At 33.6% G+C, this 15,257-nt stretch overlaps 1 protein-coding gene across 6 annotated transcripts in view; it reads right to left on the bottom strand.

Moving 5' to 3' along the window:
* LOC113495060 (putative protein kinase C delta type homolog) overlaps positions 1 to 15,257 on the bottom strand; it is a 38,939-nt gene that overhangs the window by 1,660 nt on the left and 22,022 nt on the right. For 5 of the 6 annotated variants that reach the window (XM_026873646.1, XM_026873650.1, XM_026873647.1 and 2 more), the window contains 6 exons: positions 14,599 to 14,673; positions 10,842 to 10,978; positions 2,409 to 2,582; positions 1,750 to 1,904; positions 1,405 to 1,543; positions 161 to 349 (listed from right to left, as the gene is read on the bottom strand). In XM_026873646.1, the coding sequence (XP_026729447.1) occupies positions 161 to 349; positions 1,405 to 1,543; positions 1,750 to 1,904; positions 2,409 to 2,582; positions 10,842 to 10,978; positions 14,599 to 14,673 (869 nt within the window). The remainder of the gene's footprint in view (positions 1 to 160; positions 350 to 1,404; positions 1,544 to 1,749; positions 1,905 to 2,408; positions 2,583 to 10,841; positions 10,979 to 14,598; positions 14,674 to 15,257) is intronic. The other variant, XM_026873645.1, reaches the window with a different exon arrangement.

The following is a 15,257-nucleotide window of genomic DNA, read 5'->3' as shown; positions in this document are numbered from 1 at the left end:
TCATGACATTTATAGTATTTTAAGGCCAATCTCGGGCAAATGTTAACTTTAGGTTAGATTTGGTCTAAAGCGCACTCCATGGCCAGCACTTTTCTTTACAGTTATGAATACTACAAATAGTAAGTAGACGACATAGTCCACGGTTTATTATGGAACTTACCCTGGTTAGTATGGTGAGCGCCTCTTGAGATAGGAAGCGCGGGTAAGACGGCATCTCGTTGCAAATGGACCAGAACAACTCGTCCTCATCGCAGCCGCTGAACGGGCTCTGGCCTATCAGCATCTCATACAGCAGCACGCCGAAAGACCACCAGTCCACGGTCTGATTGTACTTCAGACCTTTGATGATCTGGAATCGAAAAATATGATCTTTAGTCTGATGTGTAGTACATATCTAGATCAGTAAGTCCGGCGCCTTTCTATTGGCATTTGCCTTCATATTGGTATTTAAGCAGTAAATAATTTAGTACGCTATAAGTTAAGGTTTACTGTTTATGAATTTTTTTAAACGACAGAATCCAGGTCTACTAAAATTTTCAAAATGCATGTTGAAAAATGTTAATTGGCAAAAAAATAATCGGATTTTAGCTGCCGAAGATGAATCTGCAAGTTTTACCAGACTATATTAAAGTGTTAACTTAACTCATACAATAATTTATGAATCAAATTCTTATAAACACAAATCGGATTTCAGAGTGATATAGCAATAAAACCGGTTGGCAACTCAACTTTTAATGGTATAGTAGACGAGTGCCAGTCACGAGGTTGGCAGGAGCGTCGATGATTCAATAGCAGACCATAAATTATGTGAAGATTTATTGATATCGACGATATAACGATATTTACAACTGCAATGCAATGTCGTTGATTAATATGGTATTATGTAATTTTTATACTAATGTCTCATTCGTTCTTTGTCCACACAGGGAAGAAAGATTTCGATTGATTATGTTTATTAGATAATAGACAATTCAAAACGCCATATGGATCCTAATTTAATATGCCAAAGAATGTTTTAGTTTAATATGATCATGTTCACCATTTCTTCTTGGTTAAATAGTGAAAAGGTTAATGGGTACAAGAGCTCATTCTTAATCTGTAACTTTTTATTTAGGTACACTTTGCTACCTACATATGTACCAAATAAATTTATGTTCAGTTCAAGATTAAGCTACTAACCTGGTTAGTCCAACTCAGCCTAAATGAAACATATTTATCACAGGCTCAGAGATAAACCAACGGCCCTAATATAATAAACTCTTTGAAAATATATATGTAATAGTCTAATAAGTTCTAATATCAAAATAAACTAGTTTCTACCAACGTTTAGATAAATCAGATGACTCGACCTAGAATCTTTAAATAGTGTTTAAATGTGTTCTATTCGTATGTGTGGGTTGGTACCTCTGGCGCCATGTAGTCTGGGGTGCCGCAGAAAGTGTCGGCAGTCTTGTCCAGGTATATCTGGAGCTTGCACATTCCGAAGTCCGCGATACGGACGTGGCCTTCGAAGTCTAGTAAAATGTTGTCCAATTTTAAGTCTCTGGAAGATTCAAATTTGTTTTTTTAGACTAGATTCGTTTCGTGGTATTTTAGTTTATGTTTCATAAGTGTTTTTGCCAATATTACCTTGATGAGTAGATTCAATCTGATTTTCTTGTATTATCAAAAGAAAAAAGCAGAAATATTCTTTCTACTTATTTATGTTAACTCTTCAAAAGATTATCCAATTAATATCATCATATTTACCTGTAAACAATGCCCCTCTTGTGTAGGAACTTAAGTCCCGATACTATTTCGGCGGCGTAGAACCGCGCGCGCAATTCTGGGAACCTTCCACTTTGTTGGATGTGGAACATCAAGTCACCGCCGTTCAAGTACTCCATCACGAAGAACAGATGAGACTATGAGAAATAAGAAACTTTCAATCTCACATCCAGTTTTTTCTCTTAATAAAAATAATCTCTATTGCACTGTAATTAACACGCTAGCATGTTCACACGTCAATATGTATATTGCGCCGGGTTTAACTCATACTTAGACTAAAGCTAGACATGGAAATCATTTTTGGATCACACGTTGCACGAAAAATAAGCTAGTCTTAGAGTTCCCCATAGAGTGGCTATAAAAAATAAATTTATTTTTATACTCTTGCATCGTATATTATAGGGTATTACATAAATATTCCGCCGGAAATCATAACGACCGTCCTAAAGCTATTAGGTCCCACGTTGTGCGCCAATTTTTTCGTTTTATTTCTAGTTACAACTATGTTAATCCTAATAAAACTATAATAATAATATTCATAGTTTATACGATGTAAATATGCGTAGATCGTAGAGCGAATAAAATGGGCAATTCCAGATGTCGCGGTCTATGATATATTTTATTAAAGATAGTTTACTTACATCTGTCTGGAAAGTGGCGAATAAATGGCAGAGGTAAGGATGGTTGGTGCCAAGTGCGAGAACTTTCCTCTCTATCAATGTACACTCGACGTCGTCGTCTTCTAAAACCACGTCTTTTTTTAAACATTTTACAGCGTAGTAATATTCTGTGTCGCGAAGTTCCGCCAACAACACCTGGAAATAAAAAAAAGATTTCAAAAAGCTTATTTTTACGTATTACTCATTTTCTTAGGGAAAGATAGTGTCAAGGTAACACTTTATGTGACCAAGAACTAGTACCTATGTAAACTTATTATAATTAACTTTCTTATGATCTTCAAGTCTTAAATTTTAGAAAAAACTATTTACTTTATAAGTAATGGGTGTTTTGTTTGTAGCTTAATTTATGAGTCTGCTTTAGTAACATATAATGCGCGCTAAATCAAATAGAATATCCTATAGAATATTTCTTTAAGTACCTACTGGCAAAAAATCTTTCCGCATGATAATACGTAGGTACGTAACAAAATATTTATCGTGCTATTTTTATTTCGTTTACGTGTAAAGAAATTCATTTTCCTTTTTTGATAATATACACAGTATAATTTAAAACGGACAGCCACCTAATAAGTTTTAAACCTGAATTCTCCAGATAGGTGCGTCAGCCAACATAAATAGACAACAGTACAGAGACAAATAGATATTGATACCGGTTCTATTTATAACTGAAAATCGTTAGCGGATGCCACAAAAACAAAGGAAGAAAGAAAGATATATTCAACTTTGAAAAAGTCATGCGCATTTGTAGACACGCTGACTACTTCAGCACTCTTGCTTCCAATTTATACGTCTCTGATTACATAACACGTCATGTCGCTATTGTTTTGATAGCAGTACGAGTATCTACTTAGTAAATATGAATAAACAAACAAATCTTCACATTAAGTGGCGATAAATATGCCTACGTGACACCTGTATGACAGAAGTTTTCATTTTACAATTCATATATATCATGCTTTCTCCGTATTCTTGGCCCAATCTCAAAGGCAATTGGGCCAAGCACTGCAAAACCAGGAAGACGTTTCGTTCTGGCTCACGTAACGCGGATTAACTCTTGCTAATAAACGTGTATTTTGTATGGTCGTAAATCAATTTAGAGTCACTGACTTGCTACTATATTTCGATGAACATTTTATGTCAGCATGACCTGACAAATTACAAGGAAAAACCTTCTTTTACTGAGACCAGTATATTCAGAATATTTTATACTACCTAAAATATGTTATGCTTCTTAAATCTTCCGATTCCCGTTCAATTCACATCCATCAATCTAATAATGTATGTACCTGAACATTTTGCACGTGATGCGTCCATTTAAAGAATAAAAATACTCCGTGGAAAAATAGCATACGTACCTGTGTACGCGTCGGTTGTTGATGTTGTTTTGGCTATAATACTCATTACGCTATAAATCTATAGTAATTGTATGTATATGAGAGCAGACATTATCTTAGCCACGATAGACAATAGTTAATAGTCTAATGGGTGTCGGGCAGAGGCCGATGACACGTGTTCTCTGACGCTAGAAAGGTGGCCAATGATGTAGGCACCCGAAATAGACTGTATAAATCTAGTGTTACAATACGATAGTACGGCAGGTAAACTGCGGCGAACCGCGAAGCTGCAGGTGGCAAGCTGCCATCAGCCATCATCACTGAGGTTACGGTCATCACCGCTTATAGTGCTTATACTTCGAAATCATAAAACATTCGACATCATAAACCAAAACGCAAGTAGGATAAGTCACAGGGCAATTATTTTTGAGCTTGGACATGGTTTTGGCAGTCGATTGAAAGGGTGGAAGTTATTGCCAACATAGTATGCGGGTAAAGCAGCTTTCAATCCGTCTGTTGACGATTACAACATGAGATCTATTTTGTTCGATCTCAAAAGAGGGTCAACACTGGCTAACAAGACGAGATCTAAAGAGCTTCATATCCTTTTTTAATTTAGTAAACGTAAATTTAAAAACAAATGATTCTCGAGTTCTAGAAACTATCGACCAAATCTTCTTTCGACTTTGTTGTGTAGGATATCTCTGTCAGTCAGCAAATATATTGCTTTTTGCACAAAGAGATTCACAGAATTGTACAATTATGAAAATAATTTATTGCCCGTCAACGGTCAGACCTGGATCTACTGTTCCAATTTCTATTTTTACGACATTCAAGTTTCAGGCGACAATACTACTTTGTTTGTTATTCTTGTTTACAAAGGTATACATGTCACAATCCGATAATTAACTCACACACATCAATCCACAGCATCTAACTTTATTAAAGTATCAAATACTTAATAATAAATGCGTCAGTTTTGTATTATGGGTTCTTTAGATGCTACTTTCAGACAGAATTCTGAAAATAATTCACACAAACTTGCTCAATATTGGGAGGTGTTTTATATTTAGTTAAAAGTAAAGGGCAAGTGGTGAAATATTCGAGACTTTATTGCAGGCGACTGACAGTTAAATGCGAGCTTTTATTTTATGCCTCTCAATTTATAAAGGTGAACAGAGAATGACACAATACATACTAGAATATAATATTTTATCCGATGCCCCAATTACTATATTTAGGAACTCTTAATAATATGGAAGGTCCCTGCTTGAATGCCAAAACATTGTTAATAAAATTTTGTAGCGTCTGACACTGATTAAAAAGATATAATTGAGTTTTCTTAGAATGCCTAAATTTATTTAACCACAGAGAAGGACGTTTAGTTTCTCCTCCATGGGTTTAAGCTTTATGAGTTCATTGCCCTTAACGTGAGATATAAAAAATATATTTTGCGACATTTCCCAAGTCTTTGAAGTGGTGTGCGTCACTTTATACCGACCATGGGGGTGACAGTACAATACTTTGAGGACAAGAAAACAAAATGTATGGAAAGTGGTGCCATCTATGCCACAGGGCAAGTCAACTAAGGCATAATATTCCCTTAAATATTACTAGATGCCGCTACAGTAACTGCTTTCTTCAAAATGTTATTCTTTTAATAATTTAATAAATATTATTTAATAAAAAGTAAACTAAAAAAAATTAAAAAAAAACTGAATCGCCTTTTCGGTCTTCAATTAATCTCATACGCAATTTTTATTTTGCTAATGACATGACAGCACTGATATGTTTTGAAAACTTTTCACTCAACGTTCGTTTCTTGTGCCGTGAGTTTACCAAGTTTTATTTTCGACTTATTTGCCTATTATTGACCATCGCGTGTTTTCTGGACCTCGAAACTGCTTCCTACGTATTTACTTGGCTTCTCGTGAACGGATACCGACGAATATATTTATTTCTCTTGACCCTGGCATCGTTTAATGGACTACGACGTGTGTTTACATTACTTGATTTAAAAATTTGGCTGCGTTTTTTACGGATTACGATGGCGAGATTACCGAAATACTCTCGCACTCATTGCTATTTTGGATGTGAAGAAGGAGGTAAGATGATTATTGATGATAGAATAAGTGATCTTATTGTAGGAACGATCCGATCGAAGTTTGTACTATTATATATCACTATATTTTTAAAACATAAATTTCACAACCTGCAATTAACTCATTCTTTCTAATTTCAGGTACATTACATCATTTTCCTAAGCCAGACTGTTATAAAGAAAGGTTTGAGATCTGGAAACAAGTTTTAGACGATGATATTATAATGAAAGGAGATACATACATCTACAACCAAATAAGACTATAAACATTTTGAGAAATACTACATAGGTAAAGGAACGGTATTAACGAGAAATGCAGTGCCAACCTTTTACACCAGCCTTATCCCATCAGGTAAATAAATATATTTGCATATTATAACATCCAATTTACATGTAAACAAATATGCAATTAACATTTTGGCAGATGTCTATTAAATGTATGAAATAACTGTGAAATCTGCCCCTAAGATGAACCACAGACCAACAAGTGCTGTTTCAATTTTATTTTCTGTCACCTAATCATCGCAAATGAAGTGCATTAACTGTCCTGTTGGTCTAGTGGCTAGTGTCTTTTAGTGCTATGCCAGAGGTTTTTGGTTTGATTCCCAATCAGGAGAAATATATGTGTGATGAGCATCATCATTTTGTTCTGTGTCTGGGTGTAAATTATTTCTATATTTAGAAAGTCTGTTTATCAGCTGTCTAGTATCCATAACACAAGTTCTGCTTAGCTTGGGACGAGACAACATTGTTTGATAGTTGTGAAATGTTATAATTATGTTAAAATACTTCTAAGTAGTCTTTTGTAGAATTGCACAATTATATTAATAGGTTTTAAAGTATGTGCTAAGTCTTTTCTAACAAGATTATTGCTACTTTCTAGATACCACCAGCTCATCTGCAGTTGCAGAAGTATCAGTTGAACCAGTCGCTTCAGTTTCAATGTTGGAGGATAAGGAAAAGGACATGGAGCAAACATTTGTAGAAGGTATGCAACTCATAATGAAAATCAGTTAAATGTTTTGATTATAAGTATTTTTTATCCATATAAATCATACATATATACTTTTTCTTGTGAATACATATATATACATATATATATTTTGAAATTGATTATATATATATTTTGCATAGGAAGATAAATAACCACAAACATTAATGATGTATATATATATTTTTTTGTTTCAGAATGCAACATATTACTAGCTGAGTGTGAAGATACTGTAGATTTATTGCTGATTTTTTATAAATTATTTGATTCATTTAATGGCCACTCACACCGTGATACAGCAAAAATACTCAAGGGATGTCTTAAAAACAAAACACCACATTTCCCATTCTGGGCAGAAATTAAACCTGTTTTTAAATCAATAGAATTTGAAAAAATTGTAAAAAGTCAAGATGGGTCTCAAACAGTTAAATATGATGATTTATAAAATCTGATGATTTAGATTCTGATTTTGCAGTTGATTCCTTAATTTCAACAATGAGTCAAATTATTTTTAGTAATTTGATTTTGCATTCGGAAGCGAAGAAATATGTACCCTGGATATATAATAAAAAAACTAAATCTAATATATTTAAAAATTGTAATTGTATTGTTGATTTACTTCAACAAGAAATTGATCCTAATGCATTTAATTACATGATTGATTATACAAAAAAATCACATGTGATTCATTTATTAAATTACTTAATGAAATATATTTTATGATTGAGACTTGATCGCCCGAAATAATAAACTTAAAAAAATAATAATTGTGTTTTTTATAAATTGCAGATGTGATTTTTCAATTATTCAATGCGATGAACATGAATTGATTTTAACTAATTATATAATTAATTTGTTCATCAACTTAATTGTAAATAGTTGGTGTACGGGTGTAAAAAGAATTTTAACAGGAAAAATTGCTGATTTTGATAATAACGATACTTAAATTACAAGCATACAATTTCTATAAAATTCATAAAAAAAGGAAATAATGTGAATGATATTTAAAACCTTATTGTTAATTAAATGATTTGATTGATTTAAATCATGTGATTTTTGATGGGTGGCCATTTCCAACCATCTACTTTATTTACATCGATAAATAAAATAGAAGGTTCTCAATTATACCCTTAATAATTTAAAAATGGTTTCTATTAATGTGAATTAATTGGTGATTGTAATATACCATAAGTGTATTATGAATGTTAGCCAATGAAATTAAACCATATTACGATTTTATTAGAGAATAATTTTTCTACAGAAAATCATATTACTTAGTAAATTATAAAATAGTAAAAATGTGTCAAAGTAAAAGTGGTTTAATTTCAATACGTTGTAGACGTTAATTAATAAATTGTATAAATTATCCGTATTTATAAATAAAGAAAAATCTTTATATTTTTGTTGTATTCTTTTTTCTCTTTAGTACATTTTATACACGGCAAAAATGCTGTACTATGCGTAACTACCTATAGCAACCTATAGATATTATGTAGATGAGTGCATACATACATATAGCTATAGATCGCTTCACAGACGCTAGCGCCATCTAGTTTACAGGGCAAGTAGTGAAAAAAAGAACTGATCTGTCAGTGTCTCATCTATACCAGTATTATATGTATTATCTATGATACCGACGCTTTTCGACTCACACTTTTGAATGCGAGGAACTGAGAAATTAATAGCATTACATCGCCACTTGTCAAATTCAACGAGACACCTAATATTTTAACAGCTCGCTAGCTCAATGGCGTTTGAAGTCTACCTGCTTGGGACGTCACCAGACGTGACGTCAGTGTCATGCATATCATTAAACTTTTATATTATACTAGCTGACCCAGCAAACGTTGTTTTGCGAATTATTTTTTTTCTAGTTGTATGTATTTTTCATGCCGAATTATAAAAAAAATAAAATCAAACAATTTCGTCCAAAAAATAAAACATTTTTTTTTAGTGTGAGCAACTCTTATCGCTTAGGGGTATGAAAAATAGATGTTGTTCTATTCTCAGACCTACCCAATATGTATACAAAATTTCATAAAAATCGTTCGAACCGTTTCGGAGGAGTACGGTAACTAACATCGTGACACGGGAATTTTATATATTAGAAGAATTACATATTTTTTTAAGCCAAACGTGGTGATTTTTCATGAGAAGCTATTTCACGTTAAATGAAAAAAGTATCAACAAAAAAGTCTTCGGACTTCTTAGACAACGAAAAATGTACTGACGAATTGAGAATCTTCCTCTTTTAAAAGTCTGATGAAAAACGCTCAGACGTTTGTTTGGTTTTCTAGTTTTGATTTATAATTTTCATCCACTGTGCCCAGCCGTAGTTTGGACGCACATGAAGTGATATTAGTTGACCTACTTAGTTTCATTCCGTCAACTCACATCTCATGAGTTCTCAGGTAGTAAATGCTATTTATATTTGATTTCCTCACACTTTGACACAGTTTCGGTGTACAACATTTACGACGTCACGAAATTTGACAATATGAGATGAACTGAAAGATACTGAAGGACGAAGTACCAAGTATTTACGAAAATGTACCTCAATGGCATTTAAAAATAACGGATATGAGTTGATTGACATCTCACCGACGATTTGTAATGGAAGTAGGTCATTAAGATGTTGTCATGTGAGAAAAGATATATAGCGCAAAGTGCCTTAAGCTGTGTGAATATAACTATCACACGGGCTCTCTTTTTATTTCACTCGTTAAGGCCTATTAAAACTGCTTTTACATTAATAACTAGGGAAAATTAAATATATTGTTATCAACAGCCGAATGATTGAATTTGACATTTAAATTATGATTTTCGATGTTTTAGAGACTAAATTACCAAATATTTCTTTTTCGCGATTGTGCTTTAGAGTTTTTATCTAGGCTTATCTAGCTTATTTCAAAAACCTTAAAGCTTGGGTCCATTAGAATGAATGAAACTTACGAGAAATGACAAGAAAATAATAGAGCAATGAAACCTTAAAATGGAAATTATAAAAGAAAGCTTAAAGTTTCGATCATCTCCAGCATTAATATTTTCAGGGCTAATTTGTTATTAACCTCGTAAAAATATTCTCGCAAAATTCCTACCGCATAATCTGGTTACATAATCGCTTGTCAAAAAATGGCATAGACAGTAAAACTTGCCAAGATGCCATCTTATATAAGAATGATATCACTATAATCTAAAAGAACTTTCCGCATTACGCAAGTCTAAAGAAAACACACCATTTGTATTTAGCAATCCGGAAGAATATCGGGAATTGAGTCGTTAGGAAAAGTCAATTCAAATTACCTCGCCGACTTCTCACTTCATTTAATAAAGTGTCATTGCTTTTTTATAAATTAATGGCCGTATTATTTTTGCAGTTAACATTTTGTTTGTCATATAGATATATTAATAGCTACGTCTTTCAGCATCACACCGACGTGCGCTGAAAATTGTTCGTGTGTACATATCGGCTTATCTATGTATGTGAGAGCTGTTTTTTCTCTTGGCAAAATCCCTTGTTTCAGTTTTCGTTTATTTTCGTACGGAGAATTCGTATACACCTTGGTTTTACAAAATATATTTACTTTTTCTTAGTAATAAGTGAGTATTAGGTGCGGTGAATCTGCTTCTTGCAGGGTCATTAACAAGACAGGTGTTTGCAAGTTTATTATTGTAATATTTTATAGAATCAAAAGCTCGTTTGAACTTTACGAGTCTGATATTATCTGAAAGCGAGATGATCTTTTTGATTGTTGTGATATATTGATCCATTTTTAAACCTCGGAACACCACGTCAGAAATCTGGCACTTGCCTGATGCGAGCCAGATTTGGGTCAACGGCAGAAAACAATGATAATTGCAAACAGACCACAGACTTTCCAATTACCACGGCTGTGACGTTGACGTTTTAAGCGGATTAAATATAGACATTAAGTACGACCTACTAGAGAAAAAAACAATTAGCTCACCTTTCCGAAGCTGCCTTTTCCCAGCACTTTGATGAATTGGAAGTCCTCAACGGTGTACTTCCTGAAGCGAGGGATGGACCGCGCAGGCGGTGTGAACCGACCAGTTTTCTTGAAGATATCGTAGGCAGTGGATTGCTCTGTGGAAAATAAATATTTTCTCTAACATTGGCATAAGAAATTAAAATAAACTTGAAATATTTTTGAATGTGTACATTTAATAAAAAATAAATATAATAGTCTCAAGCACTTGCTATTTGGCGCAGTTACGAAATCGTGTGTTCCCGATGTTAAAAGTAGACTCTGATTTGAGCTGCAATGGTTTAGAATGCGAAGAAAGTTCGATACCTATCTGGTTTAAACATAAAAATACTGGCGTAATAAAACAAGACACAGTAACAATCTTAATCACAGACTAATAAGAAAACAAAATTGACGCTTCGAAAAAGTTTTTTGAATTTTCTTATATTTTCAAAAGACAGCGCGGTTTGGAAGGGGAAGAGCTATTCTCAGCAGGGATCTTAAAAAATATCTAATATTAAAAAATAACTTTGTATGCCTGTATTTCGATTTCAGTATTGTATTTAACAGTACAGTATAATATTAACCCCCTAATATTTTCCATCTATAATAATAAATTCGAAGGACAAATGGACCGGATCTCTTCCCATGAAGTTATCCCTTGACAGAAAAGACGAACAAACAATTTGAATAACAAAAACCTTAATTTGATTAGAAAATGGCCCAACTTTGCATCTCAAAGAAAGACACAGAAAAAGAGGGAGTATTTTATAGATCTGTCATGATGCTATGTTAATGCAGTAAAATATTGGCACGGGCGTGTTGGCATTTACCACATCGTGATACACATCTGTAAACATCCTTTGCAGAAGCCCCTTAGACCGATGTTATCAGTGACACTCTCAAGTGCGACGCCCGTCACCGTGACTCTGCTTATTTATTGCCTTATCACCTTGTGAAACATCATCCAAATTTGATTCCTTATTCCTTAATCCAAGTTCTCAAATATTAGTTTTACTTTGGTTTTCGTAACTTTATTGTCAGTAAGTAATTGTAATCGGTATGTCTGCTATGAAATTTCTCTTTTATTCTTCATAAGATTTTAGCGTTTTTGTTTTTGCGCATTGATTCATAGTTTACAGTGTTGAAATGTTTATATTTTCGACGCCGCGTAAGTCTTATTTACATAATCACGCCGAATCCTCATTCCTGCAATGTTTATATATAAGCGAGCGCTGGGGTCGTTGGTTTCGCAACATTATCAAGTTCATGGGTGTTTACGCTGCATAGTAGTATGACATAATTGAAACATGTGCGATATATTAATTCTCTTTCACCTCGTATGAGATCGTGAGCGACGCTAAAAATATTTGCTGAGACGAAGCAATATCAAGGTCAATCTAATTCTGGAGCTATCACGGGATCGGCGGCTTCATTTTTATTTCACACTTTATACGAAATGATAAACCATTTTAGGAAAGTTCTGGAAGTAAGAAATAGAAAAGTTGAAAACAATCCTACGCAAGATTGATGATATAGATTTGATAGGTTACAAAATACCTCCGGATAGTTCATTGCACTAGTCAATTGATTTCGGTCATGACGATGACAGCAGGTCTTGACTAAAGCTCGATCACGAAGTCGTAAAATTTTATTTGTTTACGTTTGCAGTTAATGTACCCAACGATTGTGGCAGTAAAATTTTACTAGTTACTATCTACTAGAAATATTTCAGACTAAATTTTTCCCGCAATTACCTACAGGTGCACGCAATTAATAAAGGTGTTCTTCTAAGTAACACATGTCCAATGGAGACAAAAAGGCAAAGTGTAGTCGGGATAAATTATACCAACTTGTCTGCAATATGGGGCAAGCCTATTGCATGTTTAGCGGGCACAACTCCAATCTCGAAATGTCTACTAAGAATATCCTACAGGAAAACCCAATAATACGTTCCAAAAGTAATTCGGCTGAGAACAATCACAATTGTTTCACCGGAATGATTAGCTTGTTTTTCGACTGTTTAAAAATAAAAAAAATCTGTTAACTAATTTCAGGAATTAAAGGAATTATAGGCCTTACTCGTGAACATTATAAACCTACCAACCAACTCTGTTTGTTGTGTCTGCTCGGTCAAGAAAGAGCACAACCGATTTTGTTAATATGATATCGATAAGGTTGATATCAGTAGCTGTCAAAACATTTTTCGAGGGAAAATCAACCCTGTTCTACGACGCGGGAATGATCTTCAACCTTAAAGTGATAGCCCAATTTCTTTGCCAACCGAACCGCTCGTAGAATTAAAAAAGTAATATATTGTATCTTAGTAGCAACAACACTTGCAACAGTCAATAATTTTAACATCTTAATATCTTTGTAAATGTTTTTGTAAAAAATATTTATCGAGAAGTTTTTCTCGTAAATTGATTACAATTTATTGAATATGTTTTCGGGAAAATTTTCTAGTAGATTTTGAGAGATTTATCGCGTATTTAATTGCTTTTTAACCTAGATAAAAAGGGCAATAGTAATTGATAAGTGATCGCGCTGTTTATAAACTTTTAGTACAGTTTGTGGTACATTTGGTTTACAGTTTTTGGTACATTTTAAATGTTTTCAAAAACTACGTTTATTAATTGAAAAAGACTGTTAAGTCTTCAATATACTCAATTATAAGATTTGAGCTTTCGAATCTCTTAGGATTAGAACGTTTCGTTAAACACATGAGATTTTAATTAAAAAAGAAAACAATTTATTTAAGGAAATCGAAAAGTTGAAAACAATGTTATTCTTGGTATTATTTTCAGAAGACAGGTACTTATTCTCGTAACTCATCGCATGTGTAATTAATGTTCCTTTTGAGGTGTCCGAACTTGGCAAGTTTCGGTTGATTGGACATAAATTATCAGTATACATCTCCGCGTTTCTTGGTTTTGAATTTTCCTGTTTAGCCATTAGATTCACGGAAAATCGTGTAAAATTCGTAATTTACGTTTTTCTTTCTCATAAAACTCATGCGGTTTTTATGTTTGAAGACTTTATCTCAGTCATCCAGTCTTTCAGCAGGTTATTTTCGTCCGCATAGTTTTGTAACTCGAAGATTTAGTATAGTTGCTTAAAGTATTTGTCAACCGGTAAATATATTAATTTATATAAGAAGTGATATAATTTAGTCTGTATTGCATAATTTATTCGGAGCGGCTGGAACGCGGAACCCTGCTCGAAGTAGGCCGTGTGCCTGCACTGTGTTTTCAGCGAAAGTCCTGCCGGCTTCTGCGCAGATATTTATAGGCGTGTTCAAAATGTTATAAGATTTTTTTGCCAAATGTGCCAACGTCCGTGTTTATTGTCATCCGTCTTCCTCGAGATAAAGTTCACTCCATTCGCATGTAGTGAATCTGACAGGTATTGTTCTGACCTACACCAGTGATGATTCTTGATCAAACCAACGTACACATATACAATCACTTGTAAATAACTCGAGCTGTGTGCCAAGACATCAAATTCTTCTTTCCTTAGAAGTTTCCGAACACTTATATTTTTATTTCTTAACATTTAATGAGAATGTGTCTGGCTATACTACGGTAACTGTGTTAGTAGCTGCAAGCAATATTTAGTTGGAACTACACCATACACCCAAAGATGTTCTCTAATCTGGTTGAAAAATAACATTCACAAAATACCTATACACAGACACTACAAACAGATATATTTGATATTTTACAGTAGTGAGTCTCACCGAGCTCCTGTTCCGAGATGTCGGTGTTATTGGAGTGCGCCGGCGCAGCGCCCGACGTGCCCGGCGCGTCGCCACCTGCATGGACCAATCACAATCAAATGCCACCTGGATAACACTCATAAGTTAGTCTATGGTAATACTTCGCTGACCACATCGATAATTCAATGACAAATAGATAAAAAATCTCGAAAATAGGGCACAAAAAATATTTACTCTAAAATTCTCTGACCTAATTCTCAACTTGAAAATATTTGTCACACATTAAGTTTGTAAACAACTTTTGGCTATCAGATGTTTATTTTTGAAGGCATATATCATTTAAATGCCTCGTAAAATTGAATGAGTTATGATTATAATACTTATTTAATAGTGTAATTAAAGTTATGCGTAAATAATTATTATTACTTTGTGTAATGACAAGAAGAAAATAGAAACGCCACAAGGTGTTGTGCTGATACAATAAAAACTTACATAAAAACATAAAAATAAATATAATACTTTCATGCAAAAATAATCATTTCTAGAAACTGCATATTTTTATTTTTACCATACAAACTTAGATAATTTCTATCACAAGCTTTTGCGGCCAGTTGTGTTAATCATAAAACTTGACAAAAGGCCACAGGCTGTCGGTTGGAAATAAAAATACATGCAGTGAC

Source organism: Trichoplusia ni, chromosome 6 (genome assembly GCF_003590095.1).
Source record: "Trichoplusia ni isolate ovarian cell line Hi5 chromosome 6, tn1, whole genome shotgun sequence".
NCBI lineage: Eukaryota > Metazoa > Arthropoda > Insecta > Lepidoptera > Noctuidae > Trichoplusia > Trichoplusia ni.
The sequence above is the reverse complement of the archived record's forward strand: the minus strand, read 5'-3'. Positions and strand labels throughout refer to the sequence as shown.